Genomic DNA, 18,585 nt, shown 5'->3' with positions numbered 1-18,585 from the left:
CCTCTCCAGTTCAGTGAGAGTACACACTTGGAAGGAACTGATGGACATCAGGCCAATTCTTAAGGCAACTCGGCTGTTTATTTCTAGCAAGCAGACAGAAGGAAGGTAGAATTCCCAATGCCTAGGGCTTAGAATTGGGCAGGCGCTTGGAGGGGAGTGACCACATTTTGAGGGCTGAGTTCTTTAGCTGTGCCACAGTCACCTGGGGCTTCGGGGCACCTGTATGGATGGGAGGAGAGGCGCTGCCTTCTCTGTCGTTCCGTTGAGGCTCAGAGGAGCTAAGCAGCACCTGCGTACTTGGGTTCCACATGCTCACACCAGGAGCCAGCTTCAATGCTCCCGGCAGCAACACGGGCTTCCACGTCACCTGGGACGTGGCCTCCAGAACTTGAGGCACGGGATGACGATATTGGTGAGGATCCTGGCTCTCCCGGTCCCCAAGGTCCAGGCCCTGCGGAGGTACACGGGTGCGACCGGCCCAGAGCTCACCCAGCAGTTCGGCCTCCCCCTCCCAGCCGCTGGGCCACTTAGCACCCGGCCATAATTTGGGGCTGGGGCTGCGTGCCATGTCCGGGCGCGCCCGGTGTGTGGCGAGAAAACGGAGCCCGGGACTGGGGAAGGGAAGCTTTGAACCAAAGCCTGGCGATGATAGGCCTAAGTTTAGAGTAGGGAACTGGAGGCTTAGACCAGGGCCCAAAGTTCGGACAGGAACGCCAGGTGGGAAAGGGAAGAACTCTGACCGGGAGACGCGGCAGCTGGGGCGGGAGGCTTGCGGTCCGGCTGGGGCCTCGGTCTTCTCGCCCCGCTGGCGCCCCCGGTAGGCCTCCAAGGGGCGGCCCTCCGAGTCTGGGACCAGGACCTCCGACAGCGGGCGCACCCAGGGGCGCGGCAGCCGCGCGGGGTCCAGACGCGCCGTCGCCCCCTTACGGCCAATTCTGGAGTGAAGTGCGCTGGGCCGCTCTTCAGCCAGCCACGGCGGCTGCGGCTGGAATCCCGCCGAGGGGTTGAGCGTGGTGGGGCCGCCCGCGGAGGGATCGGACACCAACACCCGCGAGGGGATGAGGGGCACCTTTTCCTCCCTGAGTTCCAGCCGGTCTCCAGCCGCGTGCGGCTGGGGCGTGCAATTGTAGAGGTCCTCGAGAGAGAACTGAGAGCTGATTGGCTGTGCCCGCTCGACAGAGGCCTGAGGGCTGGCTACCAAGGACAGCTCCAGAGAAGCGTGGGTACTGCCTGCCGGCACCATCTCCATCGACAGTTGGCTGCTCGAGTTCGAGGATCCGACTGCAAACAGGTCAGTCTGGTCGCTCCTCGACTGATCACCTAGTTTCTCCAAAGGACTCCGGGGCCCTGTCTCCTGAAGCAACTCGGGCGTGGGTGGAGAGTCCGGGGTGACAGTTAGCTCCCAAGATTCCATCGGCTCCTGAGAGCCTGAATCCGTCCACGATCCTCCTAAAGGGATCTGGTCCACGCTGTCTTGGTCCTGGGAAAATGCACAGGGGTGGAGGTCAGGGGTGAGTAATGGATCGGGGGCGGCGGTAAGAGGTGGGCGGCAGCTGGAGGCTGGGCTTACTTCGCCTTGAAACGTCTCCTCCAGCCCCATCGAGGCCCGGGCGTGCAGCACCGGCACGGATCCCTGAGCCCAGGCATCCGTCGTGCAAGCCAAGGGCTCCTCATCCTCGCCCCATGTGGGGTCCTCTGCCACTGCAGATTCTCCCTCGTCCCGAGCCAAAAAGCGCCACTCGGTGATCTGCAGCATGGCCTCCCGTGCCTGACTGATGGTGAATGGAATGCACTGCGGAGGCGAGAAAGGGTCTCAGTCCGGCAGGGAGGGGTCAGGAGAGGGGAGATGTGTCTGAAGGACAAGGATCCAGGCCTACCTGCTGGGTCAGATAGACTTTAAAGGCGGAGTCTATGACTTGGGCCACCAGATCAGCCAAGATGTCGCCCACAACGTCCTCGCCCTCTTCGAGAGCCGTGAACGCTATCCATTCGGCCTCAGTGAGCCGCCCAGGCACGATGTCCACCTGCGGCACCGGAACCGTAGGTGGCCGCACCTTTTCCGCCTTGGATCGGGTCATCCCGCGGTCTCGGACCTGCCTCTGTGGGAAAGGAATAGGGCACTCAGGGCGGGAAACCGAGGAGTGGAGCACCAGTTATGGGTTAGGAGGAAGCTTCCTTAGGTTGTCTAAGACGAAGGAAAGGCCTTTATTTATTTATTTATTTTTAATTTTTTTTAGGAAAGGCCTTTAGAAAGGGACAATTTACTACTAAGAGCCTACTATGTGACAGATGCTTTTCAGGTGACCTAGCCGATTTAATTTTTCAAACAGCTCACTCAGTCCATTTCACAGACAAAGGAACTGAAGCCTGATAGCAGTTCACCTCCACTTGCTTGGGATTACACAGTGAGCCCAGGCTATATATAGCTCTAACTGCACAGTCCTTGTTATTTGTGCTAGTTCAAAGTATTCAAAATTCTTGAGAGTTCAGGAATTTGAAAAATTCAATAAACAGCAGGAATTATTGGTGTGTTTCCCATTTCCTCCCATTCCCCAAATCAGCTTAGATCCTCATTTCACAATATACATCTAAATAAATTCCAGATGAATTAAAGCACGCATACAAACAAAACAAAATTAAAACAAAAGATAAAATGTAGGGAAAATAGTTTAAATTGTCATATAATCTCTGGGTGAGAAACAGCTGCCTAAGCATAAAAGTAATGTAAGAAATAATAAAGAAATGGGTAGGTAACTCTATATATGGAGAAGGCAATGGCACCCCACTCCAGTACTCTTGCCTGGAAAATCCCATGGATGGAGGAGCCTGGTGGGCTGCAGTCCATGGGGTCGCTAAGAGTTGGACTCGACTGAGCAACTTCACTTTCACTTTTCACTTGCATGCATTGGAGAAGGAAATGGCAACCCACTCCAGTGTTATTGCCTGGAGAAACCCAGGGATGGGGGAGCCTGGTGGGCTGCCGTCTATGGGGTCACACAGAGTCGGACACGACTGAAGCGACTTAGCAGCAGCAGCAGCAACTGTATATGTATTTATATACACATGTGTATATACACATATATATATATATGTCAAATTTTCCTGTGCTTTTTCTTAAAATTCCTAATTACAAGCTGATAACAGTAGTTATCATTTACTGGCACTTAAACTATATGCAGGTCAGGAAGCAACAGTTAGAACTGGACATGGAACAACAGACTGGTTCCAAATAGGAAAAGGAGTACGTCAAGGCTGTATATTGTCACCCTGCTTATTTAACTTCTATGCAGAGTACATCATGAGAAATGCTGGACTGGAAGAAACACAAGCTGGAATCAAGATTGCCGGGAGAAATATCAGTAACCTCAGATATGCAGATGACACCACCCTTATGGCAGAAAGTGATGAGGAACTAAAGAGCCTCTTGATGAAAGTGAAAGAGAGTGAAAAAGTTGGCTTAAAGCTCAACATTCAGAAAACTAAGATCATGGCATCAGGTCCCATCACTTCATGGGAAATAGATGGGGAAACAGTGGAAAAAGGGTCAGACTTTATTTTTTGGAGCTCCAAAATCACTGCAGATGGTGACTGCAGCCATGAAATTATAAAATGCTTACTCTTTGGAAGGAAAGTTATGACCAACCTAGATAGCATATTCAAAAGCAGAGACATTAGTTTGCCAACAAAGGTTCGTCTAGTCAAGGCTATGGTTTTTCCTGTGGTCATGTATGGATGTGAGAGTTGGACTGTGAAGAAGGCTGAGCACCAAAGAATTGATGCTTTTGAACTGTGGTGTTGGAGAAGACTCTTGAGAGTCCCTTGGACTGCAAGGAGCTCCAAGCAGTCCATTCTGAAGGAGATCAGCCCTGGGATGTCTTTGGAAGGAATGATGCTAAAGCTGAAACTCCAGTACTTTGGCCACCTCATGCGAAGAGTTGACTCATTGGAAAAGACTCTGATGCTGGGAGGGATTGGGGGCAGGAGGAGAAGGGGACGACAGAGGATGAGATGGCTGAATGGCATCACTAACTCGATGGACGTGAGTCTGGGTGAACTCTGGGAGTTTGTGATGGACAGGGAGGCCTGGCGTGCTGCGATTCATGGGGTTGAAAAGAGTCGGACACGACTGAGCAACTGAACTGAAAGTATATTAGTCACATACATGGATTCAGTTCCTACATTTTTTAGACTACATACTATTTTTATCCCCATTTTACAGAATTTGCCTAAGATCACAGAGTAAGGAAGTAGTAGAGTCATAATTCATATGCAGGTCTGTCTGACTCCAGAGCTTGGCTTTATCCTGCTTCCTAAACCAAAAATACATGCAACAAATTTTTTAAAAAGATATTCCCAAATACATTAAAAATGCATATAAATTTTTATAACCATAAGATCTCCAAGGATAATAAGAACATAATATTTCACAAAAGTGGAACTATTGATGACTAATAAACATTTGAAAAGATATCCAATCTTCAAAAGTACCAATTCCATTTTATAAATACACAAAGGCATACTCTGAAAATATATTCTCTAAAATATTCCCTGTGATGTCATTTATAATAGCAGAATATTGAAAACATACATCTAACAAGGAAAATAGGTGGCTAATTGTGTGCTACCTATATGATGAAATATTATGTGATGATTAAAGGCAGTCTTTAGGAAGAATTTACAATAGCATAAGAAAATACTTACGATGTAATCTTAAATGAAAGAAACGATATAAAATTACATATCAAGTATGATCTCAGGTGTGTAAACCTATATGTGTTGAAGAAAAGGAAAGCACCATGTATATGTTTTTTTCCTACACTCTTCTCCAGTTTATAAGTTCTCTACAATGACTTTATATCCTTTTATAATCAAGAAAAACCCACTGAAAAAAAAGTCTAGTCTCCCCAAAACCCATTTTAGGGACATACGAATTTACTAGTAAATTATTGGGAGCCTCTTAATTTCCCCACAACAGTTTCCCTGAAGCTGATTCCTTCTAAAATTTACCCCCAACACAATTTCCCTAACTTTTGTCTCCCCACCCCCAACATTATTGCTTCATACATGGTGTTGCCCAAAATTCATTCTCCCCCAACTCTGGTGTTTCCTAAACCTCACACTGAACTCAAAATCCCTTGTTTCGTTTCCCCTCTCTGCTAGTGAGAACAGTTCTGTTGGCAAGCCCAAGGAACGGTCCACAGCCCCGTTCAGGCTTGGCCAGAGCAGGGGTAGGTAGGGCTGGGAGAGGAGAGTTGATTCCTTAGACAACCACGCCCAGGCTCTCATTACACCCGCGCTAATGGCTACACCTAGAAATGGCCTGACCAGAGGGGTTGGAGATATTACTGCATGAATGCTCTTCAGTCTATTTTAGAGTTTCTTGGCTTTTAAACAATTGACTTTCAAGGCAGCCTCAGAATTGTTGTTTAATCCATTTATTCCTCCCGAAATTCTCCAAATGAAACCTATCTAGCAACACCCTCTCCCCAGTGCCTGACCAATTCTGGTTTATCCATTTAAATGAGTACCTCAATATAAGAGACTCATTAAATGCATTAACTGTTGTCAAAGTTACTTCTTGTTCTTGGGCTCTTCATCACCCATTTAACCCCCTTCCCTCAGGCTCCAAGTGTGACAATGCTTGTGAGTGCGCGTGGTGCAGGTGTAGGTTTTCCGTCCTAGTGCACAGACATGGCTTCCTCGGTCATCTTGAACGCCCGCGTGAAAGGCGGATGCCGGGTGGCTCAGAGTTGGCCCACCGCTCCGGACACTGGTCTTAACCCCGCTCTGGGCCACCCTCAGCTGAGCTAAAGCTCACCGGGCCTTCGTGCGCCATCGCCTCAACTGTAGCTTCAACCCCCAGGCTCCAGCAGCTTTCCGGTCCAGCCGCAGCTGCTACGGCAGCCTATCGGTCTCCTCGGCAACCGCGCCGCGCTGAGGCTCGCCCCGCCCACAGTTGCCCTGGCAGCCGCGCCGGCCGCGCGTCGCACGTTAGGGTAGTTCACCCCACCCAACGGCTGTGCGTACGTGCGTCGTCTCTATGGTGGCGGCGGATTCGGAGAGACCGAACGCTTCTGGAGTCTCGGAGCTGCTGGTGTGAACTCTGACCTGGTCCGGGGGCTTCGGGGAGCCAGGCTGAGGGAGGAAGAGCCTAGGGGCTACCCTGCTTCATCCTGCCTTGACTCGGGCTTTTGGGGCCACTGGGTCCTGGGCCATCACCATTCCTCCTCTGGGGTTCCCCCCATCACCTCATGACTCAGCCCTAGGGTTCCCCTCGCCAGCTCCGCGTTACCCTTCCCACACATGTGACCACCAACCCCCATCATCATCCCCGAGGCCCTCGTTCATTCACCTCGCGACCCAGTCGCCGGGGGCTTTCCCACTGCCTTCTGTCAGCACCACTCCACCCCCAAGCCCCCTTAGGAATCTCGGCTATCTTCTGCTTTCCGCGCGCCTGGGATCGACCGTCTCTCCCCAAGAATGTTCCGCCGGGAGCGCTCCATCCCGCTTCGAGGCTCGGCGGCCGCCCTGTGCAACAACCTCAGTGTGCTGCAGCTGCCCGCCCGCAACCTCACTCATTTTGGAGTAGTTCATGGACCCAGCGCCCAGCTACTCAGCGCTGCTCCTGAGGGTGTGCCCTTGGCCCAGCGCCAACTCCACGCTAAGGAGGGCGCTGGAGTGAGCCCCCCACTTGTCACCCAGGTGAGGCGTGGAGTTGGGAGTGGTGTTGCTGAACCCCGCCCTACCTAGAACCCGGTACTTCCTCTCCAAACCTGAAGGAATAGGCCTTCCCTGACTGTCTGAATTTCCACACTTTCGAGTCCTCATGTCCTCTGCCCTACTTCTTACTCTGATTTATCTCCCTCTAGATCCACTGGTGTGTTCTCCCTTTCCGAGTATTGCTGGTACTCACCTCTCATCGAGGAATACAAGTAAGACGAGGACCTTCCTATCCTCCCCCGCTAGAGTCTTAACTTCTCGCCAAGGCCCCTAGTGTGTGTGCTGTGCTTAGTCGCTCAGTCGTGTCTGACTCTGCGACCCCGTGGTCTGTAGCCGGCCAGGCTCCTCTGTCCATGGGATTCTCCAGGCAAGAATACTGGAGTGGGTTGCCATTTCCTCCTCCAGGGGATCTTCCCAACCCAGCGACCTTACTTCTAAACATTTCCAAGCTGTTTCATGCTTAGCCCCCTCATTTCTCATCTTCATACCTTCCTTGTTTTCCAATTCTTAAGTGCCACCTCCAATATCTGCCCTTCTATTAGTTGTGTGACCTTGGGCAATTTAGTGAACTTCTCAGAGCCTCAGTGTCTTCTGTTAAATAGAGATAAAAGTAGCGCCTCCCTCCCAGGGTAATTTTGAGGATTAAACAGGCTAAGGTTAACATGAGTATGTGAAGTAGTTGGTACAGAGCTCAGCAAAGGTCAGCTGGGTTATGACCCCGTCCTTGCCCTGGTCTTCCAGATGTACGAATCTGATGGCTCCGTCATGGTCTACTGGCATGCACTGGACGCTGGAGATGCCTCTCTAGGTACCTGCAGGACTGGGTTGGGGGTAGGGAGTGTTTGCTGGGCCTAGGGGGGATAATACTTCTAATCGTTTTCCCCTCTCATACTCAGTGCAGGCTGCGTTTGCCCGAGGAATTGCTGCCAGTGGCCACTACGTCTGTGTGGGTGAGGGGGCCAAAGGCAGGGCATTGGAGAGTGCTGAGGTATAGGGGTGTGGGCTTTGACCAGGATGCTGCTGAAGGTCTGAGGAAATTGTGGAGTGTTAGAGGGGTGGGAGTGAAGGAGGGTCTGAGAAACTCCAAAAAGGCATGGAGGGGTTCAGAGGGTCAGGATGGTATAGGAAAAGGGCAGTGAATGTTGGGAGTGGGGCTGTTGGAACATTGAGAGGTGGGTTTGTTACTAAGGTTTCTGGGATGGAGGGAGGGCTGAACATGGTGGCTGGAGACCTGGGAGCATCAGGAAGCCATCAGTGGAGCACTGGTTCTGCAGGAACATGGTCGGGCCAGGTACTGGTGTTTGACATCCCCACGAAGGGTCCCAACATTGTACTGAGTGAAGAGCTGGCAAGGCACCAGACACCAATCTCAGACATTGCCACTGAGCCTGCCCAGGGACAGGTGAGTGGATCCCCCCTACCTGTTCCAGTGAATCTGAGGGCCTTCCCCACCTTGGGAAAGCAGGGGACCTGGGTTCAAGCCTTGGCTTTGCCATTAAGCAGCTGAATGACTTTGGGCAAATTAGTGCACTTTGCTAAGTTTCAGCAACCTCAAGTCCAGTGATGAGTCCAGAAATACTTTCTATTTATGTGGTACTTAATAGTTCACTCATACTTTACGATCCTGGTGTGAATGGAGGAGTTGGGACCGATGGTTTCTGACATGTGTGGCTTCCTTCTCTGAGCTTGGGCGAGTCCACCCTATTGAGGCCCACCTCCAGTGCTATCCTCTCCTGGAAGCCTCCCCCTCTTCCAGCCCCCACTCGTCTCCCTTAGCTGAACCCTGAATTGACACTGCCTGCAAAGACAACTCTTACCTCCCTGATTAGATTGTAAACCTCTTGAAAACAGGGTATGTATCTTATAATTCCTATGCTACACTACACCTGGCACAAAGTTGGGCCCATGGGCTCTGTTGGCTGCCTGGGTTGAGGGGCTGTCAAGAGTCCCAGAGTTCAGTCATGACTGTGACTGGCTCAGCGCAAGACCTCCAGAAGGCCCTAACACTGTGGCCTTAGTTTCATCATTCATCCAATGAGGACAATTGTATACCCTGACACACGGGGTGTGTGCTGGGGTTGGGGCAGGGAGTCAGACTCTATAAGGAATATAACGAAAGCATTTAATGCTTCCAAGAGACCCTTCCAGCCAGTGATGGCTCCACATCTTCCCCTTTCCCTGGAAAGACAAAGATGCAAATACTGCCTCCCTTCCCCTCCTGCCCTGTATACAGGACCCAGCAGGGAGAAAAAAGGGCTAATCCTGCCTTTCCCCTCAGGACTGCATGGCTGACACTGTGACAGCAGATGACTCGGGCTTGCTGTGTGTCTGGAGATCAGGGCCCAAATTCAAATTACTGACCCAGATTCCAGGATTCGGGTAGGTGAGGCAGAAGGGGGCTGAGGCCTTCCTGAGGTAGCTTCAAGGTGGGGAGTGGGCTTAGGTCTGGGAAATCAAAGTGCGATGTCACCCTTGCAGGGTCCCGTGCTCTTCTGTGCAGCTGTGGCAGGGAACCATAGCAGCAGGCTACGGGAACGGGCAAGTGCGTCTATATGAAGCCAGTACAGGAACTGTACACGTCCAGATCGATGCCCACGCCCGGGCCATCTGTGCCCTGGACCTGGCTCCTGAGGTGGGCAAGGTCAGTCTCCAGCTCTGACCTTGCAAAGCCTTGTTTCCTGGTGCTGGGATGTTGAGAGGCACTCCACAGACTTATCTCTGCCTCTCAGGGTAGCCCCCTTCCCAGGCACCTGGACTGAGCTTTACAGCCTATACCAGCCCTCTGTCAGCACATTCTGACTCCCACTGGTCCTCCTTGCCTTTCTTTAAAATAGCTACTCTCTGCGGCTGAAGACACTTTCGTACACATCTGGAAGTTGAGCAGAAGCCCAGAGGATGGCTACATTGAGGTATGTGTCATAAGAGGAATGGAATGAGGGCCCGAGGATGAGGCCACAGGCCTGAACAGCTGTCTTCTCTCCCAGGTGGAACACTGTCATGGTGAGTGTGTGCCTGACACCCAGCTGTGTGGTGCCCGATTCTGTGACCCCTCAGGCAGCTCCTTTGCTGTGACTGGCTATGACGTCGCTGAGATCCTGAGATTCAGCAGCATATGAGAGAAGAGCAGCCCTCTGTTGCCCTGTGGTATTTATAAAGTACTCCCCCTCCACCCAGCCCTTGTCTGATTACTCAATCTCATGGTCACACTTCACACCTAGTGAATAAGCTCCAGGGATAAAAGGCTATGGCGGGTCCTGACCAAGTCAAGAGGCAATCTGTTCTCAACAACCAGGTGAAGGGTGATGTTAAATAACTTTAATGGTCAATGTAAAAGTCACAAGGGAGGTGTGTTCCCTCCCAAGGCTCTTCAGTGCCATTCTCAAAGCTGGTTAATGCAGGGAGGTAGGGCAGGGTTGGTTCCAGTTTTCTCCCAGGAAGGGTTTACGGGGTCCCAGCCAGCCCTGGGAACAAGTCCCTCAGCACCGTGGCAACCACAGCTTAAAGGGGCTTCTGATACCCCTTCTCAGCCTACCCCGACTCCAGCAGAGGAAGGGGAGGCCAAGCTGGTCAGCCTGCTGCAAACAGTGCTGAATCCGAGCCCAGCTGCACACACATCTTCCCCTCTTCTGGCCAGATCCTATTGCCAGCACCTTTCTCTCTCACACTGGTGACTGGAGCCAAGTGTGGGGTGGGCCTTTGCTGCAGAGGCCTCTGGATCGTGGGGATCGCTGCAGGGGGAGAGGGGCGACCAAGCGAGAAGCCCCAGGGGAATGGTCTGAGGGGACAGCATCCAGAGAGAATGTTCGGGGTCTCCCCCAGGGCAAGGAATGGATCCGGGCTGGAGCTGGGGCCACTGAAGCAGGTGAGCAGGGGCCAGGCAAGGCAGGCTGGTCTGTAAACACTGCTAGCCAGGGTGGGGGTGTCTCCAGCCTCGCGCCCTCCCGCTGGGCCAGGATGTCTGTCACTGCTGCGATGTCATCCAGCGGCTCAATAGCTGTGGCATCAGGAAGGGATCGAGGGGAGGGGAGTCAGAGCTTGGGCCCCAGAGCTACTCAGCCCTGAGCATCACCTGTCAGTGTAAGAGGAGGAAAGCAGAGCCCGGATCTCTGCTGAGACTGCATTATCCTGCAGGAGCAGCCCCTCACACGGGCCCCCAGGAGCCACAGGCTCTGATCAGACTGTGGCACATGGGGGCAGTGGGTGGACAGCGAGAGGGGAGTAGGCAGAAGGAGGTGAAGAAACCAAGAAAGAGGAGGAAAATTAAAGCATTGCCGGGCAAGTGAAGGGTCAGAGGAACAGACAGGAATCCACATGCAGAAAGGGAAACAGGAAAGAAAAAATTAGGAAAAAAAAAATCCATGAAATGAGTCTGGTTCTACAAGGATTTGTTTGGACTTTGGTGGAGGTGATTTTAAGAAGAGCTGGAGAAGGGAAAGGACTCCTGGGTGGGACTTGGGTCCCCAGAGTTCTGCCTTAGCCCACAGTGTGCTTTCTCTCTGTCTCCACTATCTGGGTTCCCCTGAAGCCCCCAACGCAGCTGCCCATGAGGACCCCACAGTGCATTTTCACTCACCCATTTCATGGTACAGGGACCCCTGCTTGGCCAGCACTTGGGGTGGTTTCCGAGGAGCAGGTGTTTCAATTTTCATTATTTCATCACAGCACTGCTTCCACTGACCTGAGGGGAGAGCATTGATGGGGGTGGGCTGCCTTCTCCCCTGCTACATTCCCTTCCACACATTCTTGAAAACAGGCTCATTTCAAAAAGTATTGTATTATTATAAGAATTATTATAATAATTTAATATTGTATTATATAATTTTTAATTATAAGAATTATCAAATAATTTTACTTTGGTAAAAATAACAAGCCCCAATCCAGACCCCTCCTCTTACTCATGTCAAAGAAAAGCTGCCACAGAGCCTCCATCCAGCTCTGCAGGGCTCCCCGACTCTCTGCCTGAAGAGTGTGCGTTACCTCTTCCTCCCCATACCGGTTACTGATGCTCAGGGTGAAGGGCCAGCTGGCTGCCTGGTCCAGCTCCCCTGCCCGGACTTGAGTCTCCTAGAGGAGAAATCCAAGATCTGCTTCCACCTTCACCTTGGTCACAGAAGTCAGCAGTGACATCAGGCAGGCTTGGTCATCCCTACCCTTAGAAGGAGGAACTTGTGGAGCTTTCACCAAGCCCTCTCACTTGGCTCCTACTGATCAGAGTGGGAAGAAATGGCAAGAAAGGACTGGAATGAGACAAGTCATCCTTAGTCAGGAAAAGGAGCAGATGGAGACAGGAAAGGAGGGATGGAGCAAGGCAGGGAAGGTGAGGAGGCAGGCAGGAACAGGAACACTAAGGCCCCTCAATACTTTTATAAAAGTCGGCAGGAGTGCCAGCAAAAGGGCTAGGAAACAAAGAAGTTCTTGGACTTGGGCTGGGAGAGAAAACCAGGAAAGGGTAAAAGAGACGCAGACTGGAATCTGAAGAAAGATGGGAGGAGGATGAAAAGTCCTAAACTGGCAATCGAACTCTCTGTGACACTTGGCAGGGGCGGAGGCTGGTGAGTAGAAGGGACTCGTTTTCCGTGATGCTGGTGGGGAGAACACGGTCCCTCAGCATCCCTGGCCCTGAAGCAGGGTGTGGTGCTGTTGGGAGCAGGAAGCTAGCTTTAATCTCTCTGAGGTCTCTGTGCCCTCTGTGCCCTCCCAGGGCCTGATGGAGAGGTTCCCAAACCCTGGCACCTGGTGGCTTCACCACCAGAGACTCATCACCTTGTTGATTGCGATAGTAAACAGCGGCTCGTCCCCAGTGTCTGTGTCTTCAGGTTGCCGGTAACAGAAGAGGTTTGTGCCTTTCAGGACTCCGTGTACTTGCACCCAGTCCCGCGGCTCCCCTGCTTGCTGCATAAATGACTCAAGGTTTCCTAGGGGAATCACACCCCCAACACCCTTCTTCCCAGCCCCCCACAGAAAAATGACTCCTTTCTGCCCACCCTCCTACCTTAACCCTCCTTTCATCTTACCGTGCCCCTCCTTCCTCCACCCAGATCTTACGTTTTCAATGGTTCTTTGATCCCTACGTGATCTGGCTCTCCTTTGTCTTCTCCCACTTCCCTTCCACTCCTCAGGGTCCCTCACCTGCACCCTGAGGGTACCACTTGCAGTAGGCTGAGTCATGCAGAGGGGCTGAGCCACCAGGCGGCAACACATGCTACCGTAAAGGGGCAGCCAGGCAGGGCTCTCCTCTGGGGGAGAGAGAAGTGCAGGGTGAGGGTGGGAAATGTGAAGGGGAAGGAACCATCTATCAGCCCCTCTTCTCATCATCCAGCGTCCCCCACATAGATACATACTCACCAGGAGTGGCGAGGGTGAGGTCATGTGTGCGGAACCCATCTTGCACAGCTGCTAGGGTGAGCGTGGTATGAGCCAAGAGGTGGTAACGAGGACCACTGCAGGACAGATAAGTGGGCAGCAGCCAAGTGAGGGGCATGCTGGGTGGCAAGAGCAGTAAGAGCTGAGCAGGTCTGCCCCCCTGTTTAGGCTGCCCCACAGAAAGCTAGCTTGCCTCCCCCACAGGGGATGAAACAGACATATACTGTACTCCCGCTAAGTGCTGGGGCCTGTGCTTTAAATACGTTATCCCACTGTATTCCCACAACAGCCCTGAGGTTGGTGGCATTCTTTAGTTCATAGACGAGGCAGCTTGAGGCTTAAACAGGTTAAGAAGTCTGCCCCAAAATAAAGCTGAGGAGGTAGAACTTGAATCTGAATCTGCATCTGTCTCCAAAATAAGCAATCTGTTCATTACCTGCAAGGTTCTCAAACTGCTCCTCAGAGACCCAGTGAGTCTACTAGGTGCCTCCAGGTGCCTGTAGGCAACACCACAGCACCCAGGCTATTCTGCTGTAGCCAGGGGCACTCTGTTATATCTACATAAGGTGTATCTGTTGCTGCAAAAGCAGTGAAGACCCCAGAACCTAGCTCTTCCTGCATTCCTGTTGGTCTTCTCAGTTGGCTGTTTGAAGTACCTGAGGTATGGGCCAGAGTGCCTCCCAGTATGTGACCACTGCTCATTCATATCTGTCTGCATGTCCTGGCAACAGTTGAAAATAGGCTCCGCATGCTCAACACAGCTTAGAGATCACCAGTGGCCAGCTGAGGGCCAGGGAGGAAAATAGGTGCTTACCCCACAGCCGGAGTGGGAAGCAAGATGGGACTGCTGCCTGAGCCCCCAGCAGTCTCCAGCGATGCTCGGACACGCCTCCCTGAGGAGCGGCCCAGGGAGCTGCTGAGTTTGGTAGCAAGCCTCTTGGGGGCTCCAGCCAGGGCCCCCTCCTCTTCCACACAGGCGCCATACAGCTCCAGCCGCAGTTCAAAGTCTGGCCCTGCCTCAGCACTGTAGGAATATGGGAGGAAGCAAGGAGGGGAGGATAGTCTGGGCCAGTCCAGGGAGCGGCACTGGGGTTAGGATGGATGTCCTGCAAGTACAGGACAGCTCCACAGGGAAGGCCCAGCTCCCTCCCTCCTTCTCTTCCTCCCCTCCTCTGCAGCTACATGATTAGAGCCTAGCAGAAAAAGTGGGGAGCCACAGGGATGAGGTACCCACAAGAGCACGTTGTTCTGAAAGGAGATGTCTGTGAGGGTCCTGTCCACCAGGATCATCTCTGTGTCCTGAATGTGTTCCCCTATCTGCAGCAGCAGGAACACAGCCCAGCGGTGCAGGTCTGGGGGCCGAGAGCAAAACCAGTAATGATGTGCCCCCGAGGGGACCTCCAATCTCAGGGCCACTCCCTTAAGTCTGTCCCACATGTGTGGAACTCACCGCCTTTGTTCTTGAAATATTCTGTGTCCTTCCACATGAGTGGAATCCGAAGATCTAAGGGGCAGAGGGATAGGAACAGACATCAAGACAGGACAGGAGATCTTATCACTGGGCAAAGAATGCCAGCAGCTGGGGTAGTTGTGCTTCTTACCAGAAATGCAGATCTGGCCACGGCAGGGGGAGCGCTCAGTGGGTGGCCCACTGTCCGAAGGCCTGTGGGCAAATCACAACATCCTAGCCTGGCCTCTTGACACTATTCCCCCTGGCTCTGGTTCCCAAAGGCTCTAGGACCCCCCCGGCCCAGGGCTCAGCTGCCAGATCCCTGCCAGGCTGACATTGGCAGAGCTGAAGGACTGTTAGGGAGAGTTGTCCTTTGAACCCAGGAGGTTGTTGGGCTTGGGAATACTAGAGGCACTTAGCTCACACACACAGTACAAGCTCAGGCCACCCCCAGCAAGCACCCTTCCTGACCACCTCCCTAGACTCCTGCCAGGAAGAAGTGGGGCTTGAGGAGACAGGTTGCCCACAGAGAGACTCCCTTTCAAGGATTCTCCTCAGGCTTGGAGGAGTGTGCAGGCTTTCTTTTTAACAACAAAGGAGGGTACTTGTCTCCGCCATCTCATCACTTCAATAAAGGAGGGTACTCAGTCAGAAAATCAAGAACCCAAATAGGGGACATTTGTATCCCATTTATCACAAATCTCTCTCCATCTTCCCCCCCCCCCCAGCTTTGATTTCCCCTCTAACCTTCTGGCTAGATTGGCTAAACCTTCCCAGTGCCCCAAGTTCCCCAGTTCCTCCACTGTGGGAGGGACATCCGGTCTTCCTCCCCTCCCTGCCTAACATTAGAACTCACTGAGCATGTGTCCCTTTCCTAAGGTGGTGGCCAGCTTCTCCATACTAATTTATAATTCGTCATGATGAAACTAGAGACTTGGAACAGCCTTAAACTAAATGATGTGGCACTGATGGCAACGTGTTCAGCTGCCAGGGACTTACGGTGTGCCACAGATCACACTGTATGGGATGTGTGAGGACTTGGGCAAGGCAGAGCTTGTCAACGGCCACCTCTTAAGAGACAGCAGACTCAAAGTAGAAGCTGTCCCTATGCCTGCTTGCTCTTCCTTTAACTTTATGGAGCAGCCGTTGAGGGGTTCCTGCCTTGCCCTGGTGTCTTCATGGGTGAACTCTAGAGGCCTCCTGGCAACCTCCTTGTGTGTGAGCTGGAATGGACACTATGCCTGCGAGGGGCCTGGACCTTCTCCCCACTCAGCCTTGTGGGGTCAAACAGGTTACTTTGCCAGAAGCCAATTTTCCAAGTGACCAATTTACAAAAAAATGGTCAGTTCTCAGAATTGATCAATTTGCCAAATATTTTCTCCCACATTTTAGTTTTACCAGAGTATCACCTCAACCATTTCACTACAGTTTTGTCAGATTGAGTCCTTTTAGTACACAGTCTAATTTATATGAATGGGTAGGCTTTTACTTCAGAGAAGGCAATGGCACCCTACTCCAGTACTCTTGCCTGAAAAATCCCATGGATGGAGGAGCCTGGTAGGCTGCAGTCCATGGGGTCGATAGACTCGGACACGACTGAGTGACTTCACTTTCATTTTTCACTTTCATGCATTGGAGAAGGAAATGGCAACCCACTCCAGTGTTCTCGCCTGGAGAATCCCAGGGATGGGGGAGCCTGGTGGGCTGCCATCTATGGGGTCGCACAGAGTTGGACATGACTGAAGCGACTTAGCAGCAGCAGCAGCAGCAGGCTTTTACTTAAATTATTTTTATTATTATTTCTCCCAATTTCTGCCTCAAATGAGGCAAACCCCAAGTACAATAGCTACTGTCTGTTACAGTAAATGACTAATTGGTCATTTAGCAAATTGACCATTTGGTGAACTGGCTTTGAGAAAATTAGCTTTCCAGAAGCCAGACAAACAGGCTTGTCAGATCACAGGCACGGCTTAGCAAATTAGCACTCCTGCATTACTATCCTCAGACTAGCAGCCTTTCACCAGACACACGGGCTTTACTGGGCCCTAGCAACTCACTAGTGTGCCTCTGGGCAGCACACTGTGGTGATAAACATCAAGGTGTCTTCTAGGTCCCTGGGAAGTCTTCATCAGGAAGTCGTCTTCGAGGTGCTCCATGCTCCATATATATATCCAGAGCACCACTATCCCCATAAAGCCTCGCCTCCCCTTGCTTACCGCCGGCCTGTCTTCTTCAGCACCTGTGCCTCCTTGCGCCGCTGCAGCTCGCCCATGTAGTTGAGGATGCGGCTGTTGCACACCAGCAGGCTCTTGGTGGCCTCCAGAGCCTGCTCTCGCTGGGAGCAGGCCGCCAGCAGCTTGCAGGCCCCTTCCCTCATCCGGATCTCATGGTCTAACTTTCTTTGCAACTCTGTGTCCTAGCCAGAGTGGGGATAAGGAAGAGAAGGAAATATCAATTGGGGACAGGCTGATGCACCTTTCAGTCCCTAAGTGGGCTGTGGTCAACAAGAAACTGATGAACTTAGGTTTCAGGCAACTAAAGGGCAGGGACTGAGTCTCAACTTCAACTGCCCAGGAATAACCAGAGAAGCTTTGTAAAAATACAGATGCCCTTCAGGAGTATAAATTTTTTCAGCCTCTTTGGAGCACAATTTGGAAAAATCTGTAAAAACTACAAATTCACATCCTTTTCTCCAGCTATGCACCATCTAGGATTTTATTCTACAAATATAGTGACACTTGTGGGCAGAGCCATATTCATTGCAGCATCAATTTAAAACACCAAGATTAAAAGTCCTTCAATAGGGCATTGGTTGAATAAGTTATAGTACATCTATACCACAGAATATGGAATATTGCAGACATTAAGGTAGACATGTATGCAAAAATGAAACTATTCAAAATATATGAAGTGAGAAACAATAGTAGAACAGTATTACAGCATGCTTCTATTTGGGCACAATATTTATATATGCATATCCATATCCACAGATACACATAAAACAGTAGTGGTTGTGGGGCTGGGAGCCAGGAATGGAAAGTCAACTTATGATAGTTTATAAATCTACCGTACTATTGGAAATTGTGTTACCTTTTAAAAAAATTAAATCTTCTGATTTTTTAAAAAAAGGTCACCAGGCCCCACCTCAGATTAGCAGAATAAGAATCTCTTAACAGGTGGGGCATGTGCATTTTTGGGAGAATTCCCCAAGTGACCTTGAGGTGCAGCCCAGGCTGAGAACCACTACCTAAAGGGAATGGCCACAGATGGTAGATCCTGGCTTACCCCAAAGACTCAAGTGATGAGAGAGGACATCTAGTTGGTAAGGGGTCAGTGGAGAAGCATACTACCTACAGTGTTCACCCATGCTGTACAGAATGCAGTACACACCCCAGATTTTGGAGCCTGCCACCTGCTGGCCTTCTGAGTATGGGAGGTGAAGACAGACAGGAAGGCAGGTGAAACAGAAGGTCAAGAGCGAGTTGCTGAGCAGGCACTTAGCAAAATGCCCAACATATGGTGTACCTGGAAGGAGGTGGGGGCTGGGAGGAAGTAGTGTGTACTTATTTTAATGATGCTACCTCAGCCCCAGTAACATTCACTCAGTAATAACACTAGAGCATCCCTGTGCTGTCGAAGGCTTCACATTTGAAATCCAGCTGGGAGGTAAGGGATGCAGACATTAATGGCTGCTCTGTAAGTGCCAGGTCATGGCACAAATGCAGTCAGGAAACAGGCCCTATTTGTCTCTGGCTGAGGTGATGGGGAAGGCTTCAGAGAGCAACTGGAAGACTAACCCTATTACAGTGTATACAAATCAGAAGCAAGCCAAGTGGAGTGATAGCGTTGGAAGAGGAGGGTGAATGTGACTGCCCAACATCAAAACCTGTCTTCTCCCTCACACCAGCTCTCTTTCACACTCTGTGCCCTTGCTTCTGTCCCTGATGACTCTAGCCTTCAAGTCTCCAAGACCTGAACACCCTAAATTACTGCGTACAGGAATTGCCTTGTCTGACCTACCTGCTGATTCTTCCTTCCCTACTTGGGCTAGG

The 18,585-nt window shown here is 51.5% G+C and overlaps 3 protein-coding genes across 12 annotated transcripts in view; 1 reads left to right on the top strand and 2 right to left on the bottom strand.

The window, feature by feature from the left end:
* Window positions 1-56: 56 nt before the first annotated feature.
* Window positions 57-5,958, bottom strand: C11H2orf81 (chromosome 11 C2orf81 homolog). 2 transcript variants are annotated; one of them, XM_061431850.1, is made up of 5 exons: window positions 5,819-5,933; window positions 1,878-2,099; window positions 1,571-1,792; window positions 741-1,480; window positions 270-451 (listed from the first exon to the last, which is right to left on the bottom strand). In XM_061431850.1, the coding sequence occupies exons 1-5, from the start codon at window positions 5,834-5,836 to the stop codon at window positions 364-366; spliced, it is 1,290 nt and encodes a 429-aa protein (XP_061287834.1). In that variant the 5' UTR covers window positions 5,837-5,933; the 3' UTR covers window positions 270-363. The 2 variants fall into 2 exon arrangements, with proteins under 2 accessions (XP_061287833.1, XP_061287834.1); XM_061431849.1 differs by having other exon boundaries at window positions 57-1,480; window positions 5,819-5,958.
* Window positions 5,959-6,003: 45 nt separating this feature from the next.
* Window positions 6,004-9,893, top strand: WDR54 (WD repeat domain 54). Of its 4 annotated transcripts, none has more exons than XM_061431860.1 (10): window positions 6,004-6,094; window positions 6,415-6,702; window positions 6,870-6,932; window positions 7,462-7,528; window positions 7,617-7,670; window positions 7,995-8,122; window positions 8,999-9,099; window positions 9,199-9,361; window positions 9,555-9,629; window positions 9,705-9,893. In XM_061431860.1, the coding sequence occupies exons 2-10, from the start codon at window positions 6,481-6,483 to the stop codon at window positions 9,834-9,836; spliced, it is 1,005 nt and encodes a 334-aa protein (XP_061287844.1). In that variant the 5' UTR covers window positions 6,004-6,094; window positions 6,415-6,480; the 3' UTR covers window positions 9,837-9,893. The 4 variants fall into 4 exon arrangements, with proteins under 4 accessions (XP_061287844.1, XP_061287846.1, XP_061287843.1 ...); XM_061431862.1 differs by having other exon boundaries at window positions 6,010-6,094; window positions 6,480-6,702; XM_061431859.1 differs by having other exon boundaries at window positions 6,046-6,702.
* Window positions 9,894-10,013: 120 nt separating this feature from the next.
* RTKN (rhotekin) overlaps window positions 10,014-18,585 on the bottom strand; it is a 31,049-nt gene continuing 22,477 nt past the window's right edge. For 4 of the 6 annotated variants that reach the window (XM_061431857.1, XM_061431851.1, XM_061431853.1 and 1 more), the window contains 11 exons: window positions 16,750-16,949; window positions 14,685-14,746; window positions 14,534-14,587; window positions 14,318-14,435; window positions 13,898-14,107; window positions 13,066-13,160; window positions 12,766-12,956; window positions 12,484-12,612; window positions 11,616-11,784; window positions 11,294-11,398; window positions 10,014-10,714 (listed from right to left, as the gene is read on the bottom strand). In XM_061431857.1, the coding sequence (XP_061287841.1) occupies window positions 10,380-10,714; window positions 11,294-11,398; window positions 11,616-11,784; window positions 12,484-12,612; window positions 12,766-12,956; window positions 13,066-13,160; window positions 13,898-14,107; window positions 14,318-14,435; window positions 14,534-14,587; window positions 14,685-14,746; window positions 16,750-16,910 (1,629 nt within the window). In that variant the 5' untranslated portion in view covers window positions 16,911-16,949 and the 3' untranslated portion in view covers window positions 10,014-10,379. The remainder of the gene's footprint in view (window positions 10,715-11,293; window positions 11,399-11,615; window positions 11,785-12,483; window positions 12,613-12,765; window positions 12,957-13,065; window positions 13,161-13,897; window positions 14,108-14,317; window positions 14,436-14,533; window positions 14,588-14,684; window positions 14,747-16,749; window positions 16,950-18,585) is intronic. The other 2 variants (XM_061431855.1, XM_061431856.1) reach the window with 1 other exon arrangement.

This window comes from Bos javanicus, chromosome 11, assembly GCF_032452875.1.
Source record: "Bos javanicus breed banteng chromosome 11, ARS-OSU_banteng_1.0, whole genome shotgun sequence".
Lineage (NCBI taxonomy): Eukaryota > Metazoa > Chordata > Mammalia > Artiodactyla > Bovidae > Bos > Bos javanicus.
Note: the sequence above shows the minus strand (reverse complement) of the source record. Positions and strands in the feature narration are given on the sequence as shown.

Excerpts from the sequence above, each read along its gene's own strand:
- C11H2orf81 (XM_061431849.1), bottom strand. Across the intron at positions 1,793-1,877 it reads AAGTCTATCTGACCCAGCAG|TGCATTCCATTCACCATCAG; the intron begins GTAGGCCTGGAT and ends TCGCCTCCGCAG. Across the intron at positions 1,481-1,570 it reads AGGAGACGTTTCAAGGCGAA|GACCAAGACAGCGTGGACCA; the intron begins GTAAGCCCAGCC and ends GCATTTTCCCAG.
- WDR54 (XM_061431860.1), top strand. The coding sequence starts at position 6,481 with ATGTTCCGCCGGGAGCGCTCCATCCCGCTTCGAGGCTCGGCGGCCGCC. Across the intron at positions 6,703-6,869 it reads GCCCCCCACTTGTCACCCAG|ATCCACTGGTGTGTTCTCCC; the intron begins GTGAGGCGTGGA and ends ATCTCCCTCTAG. Across the intron at positions 9,100-9,198 it reads ACCCAGATTCCAGGATTCGG|GGTCCCGTGCTCTTCTGTGC; the intron begins GTAGGTGAGGCA and ends TCACCCTTGCAG.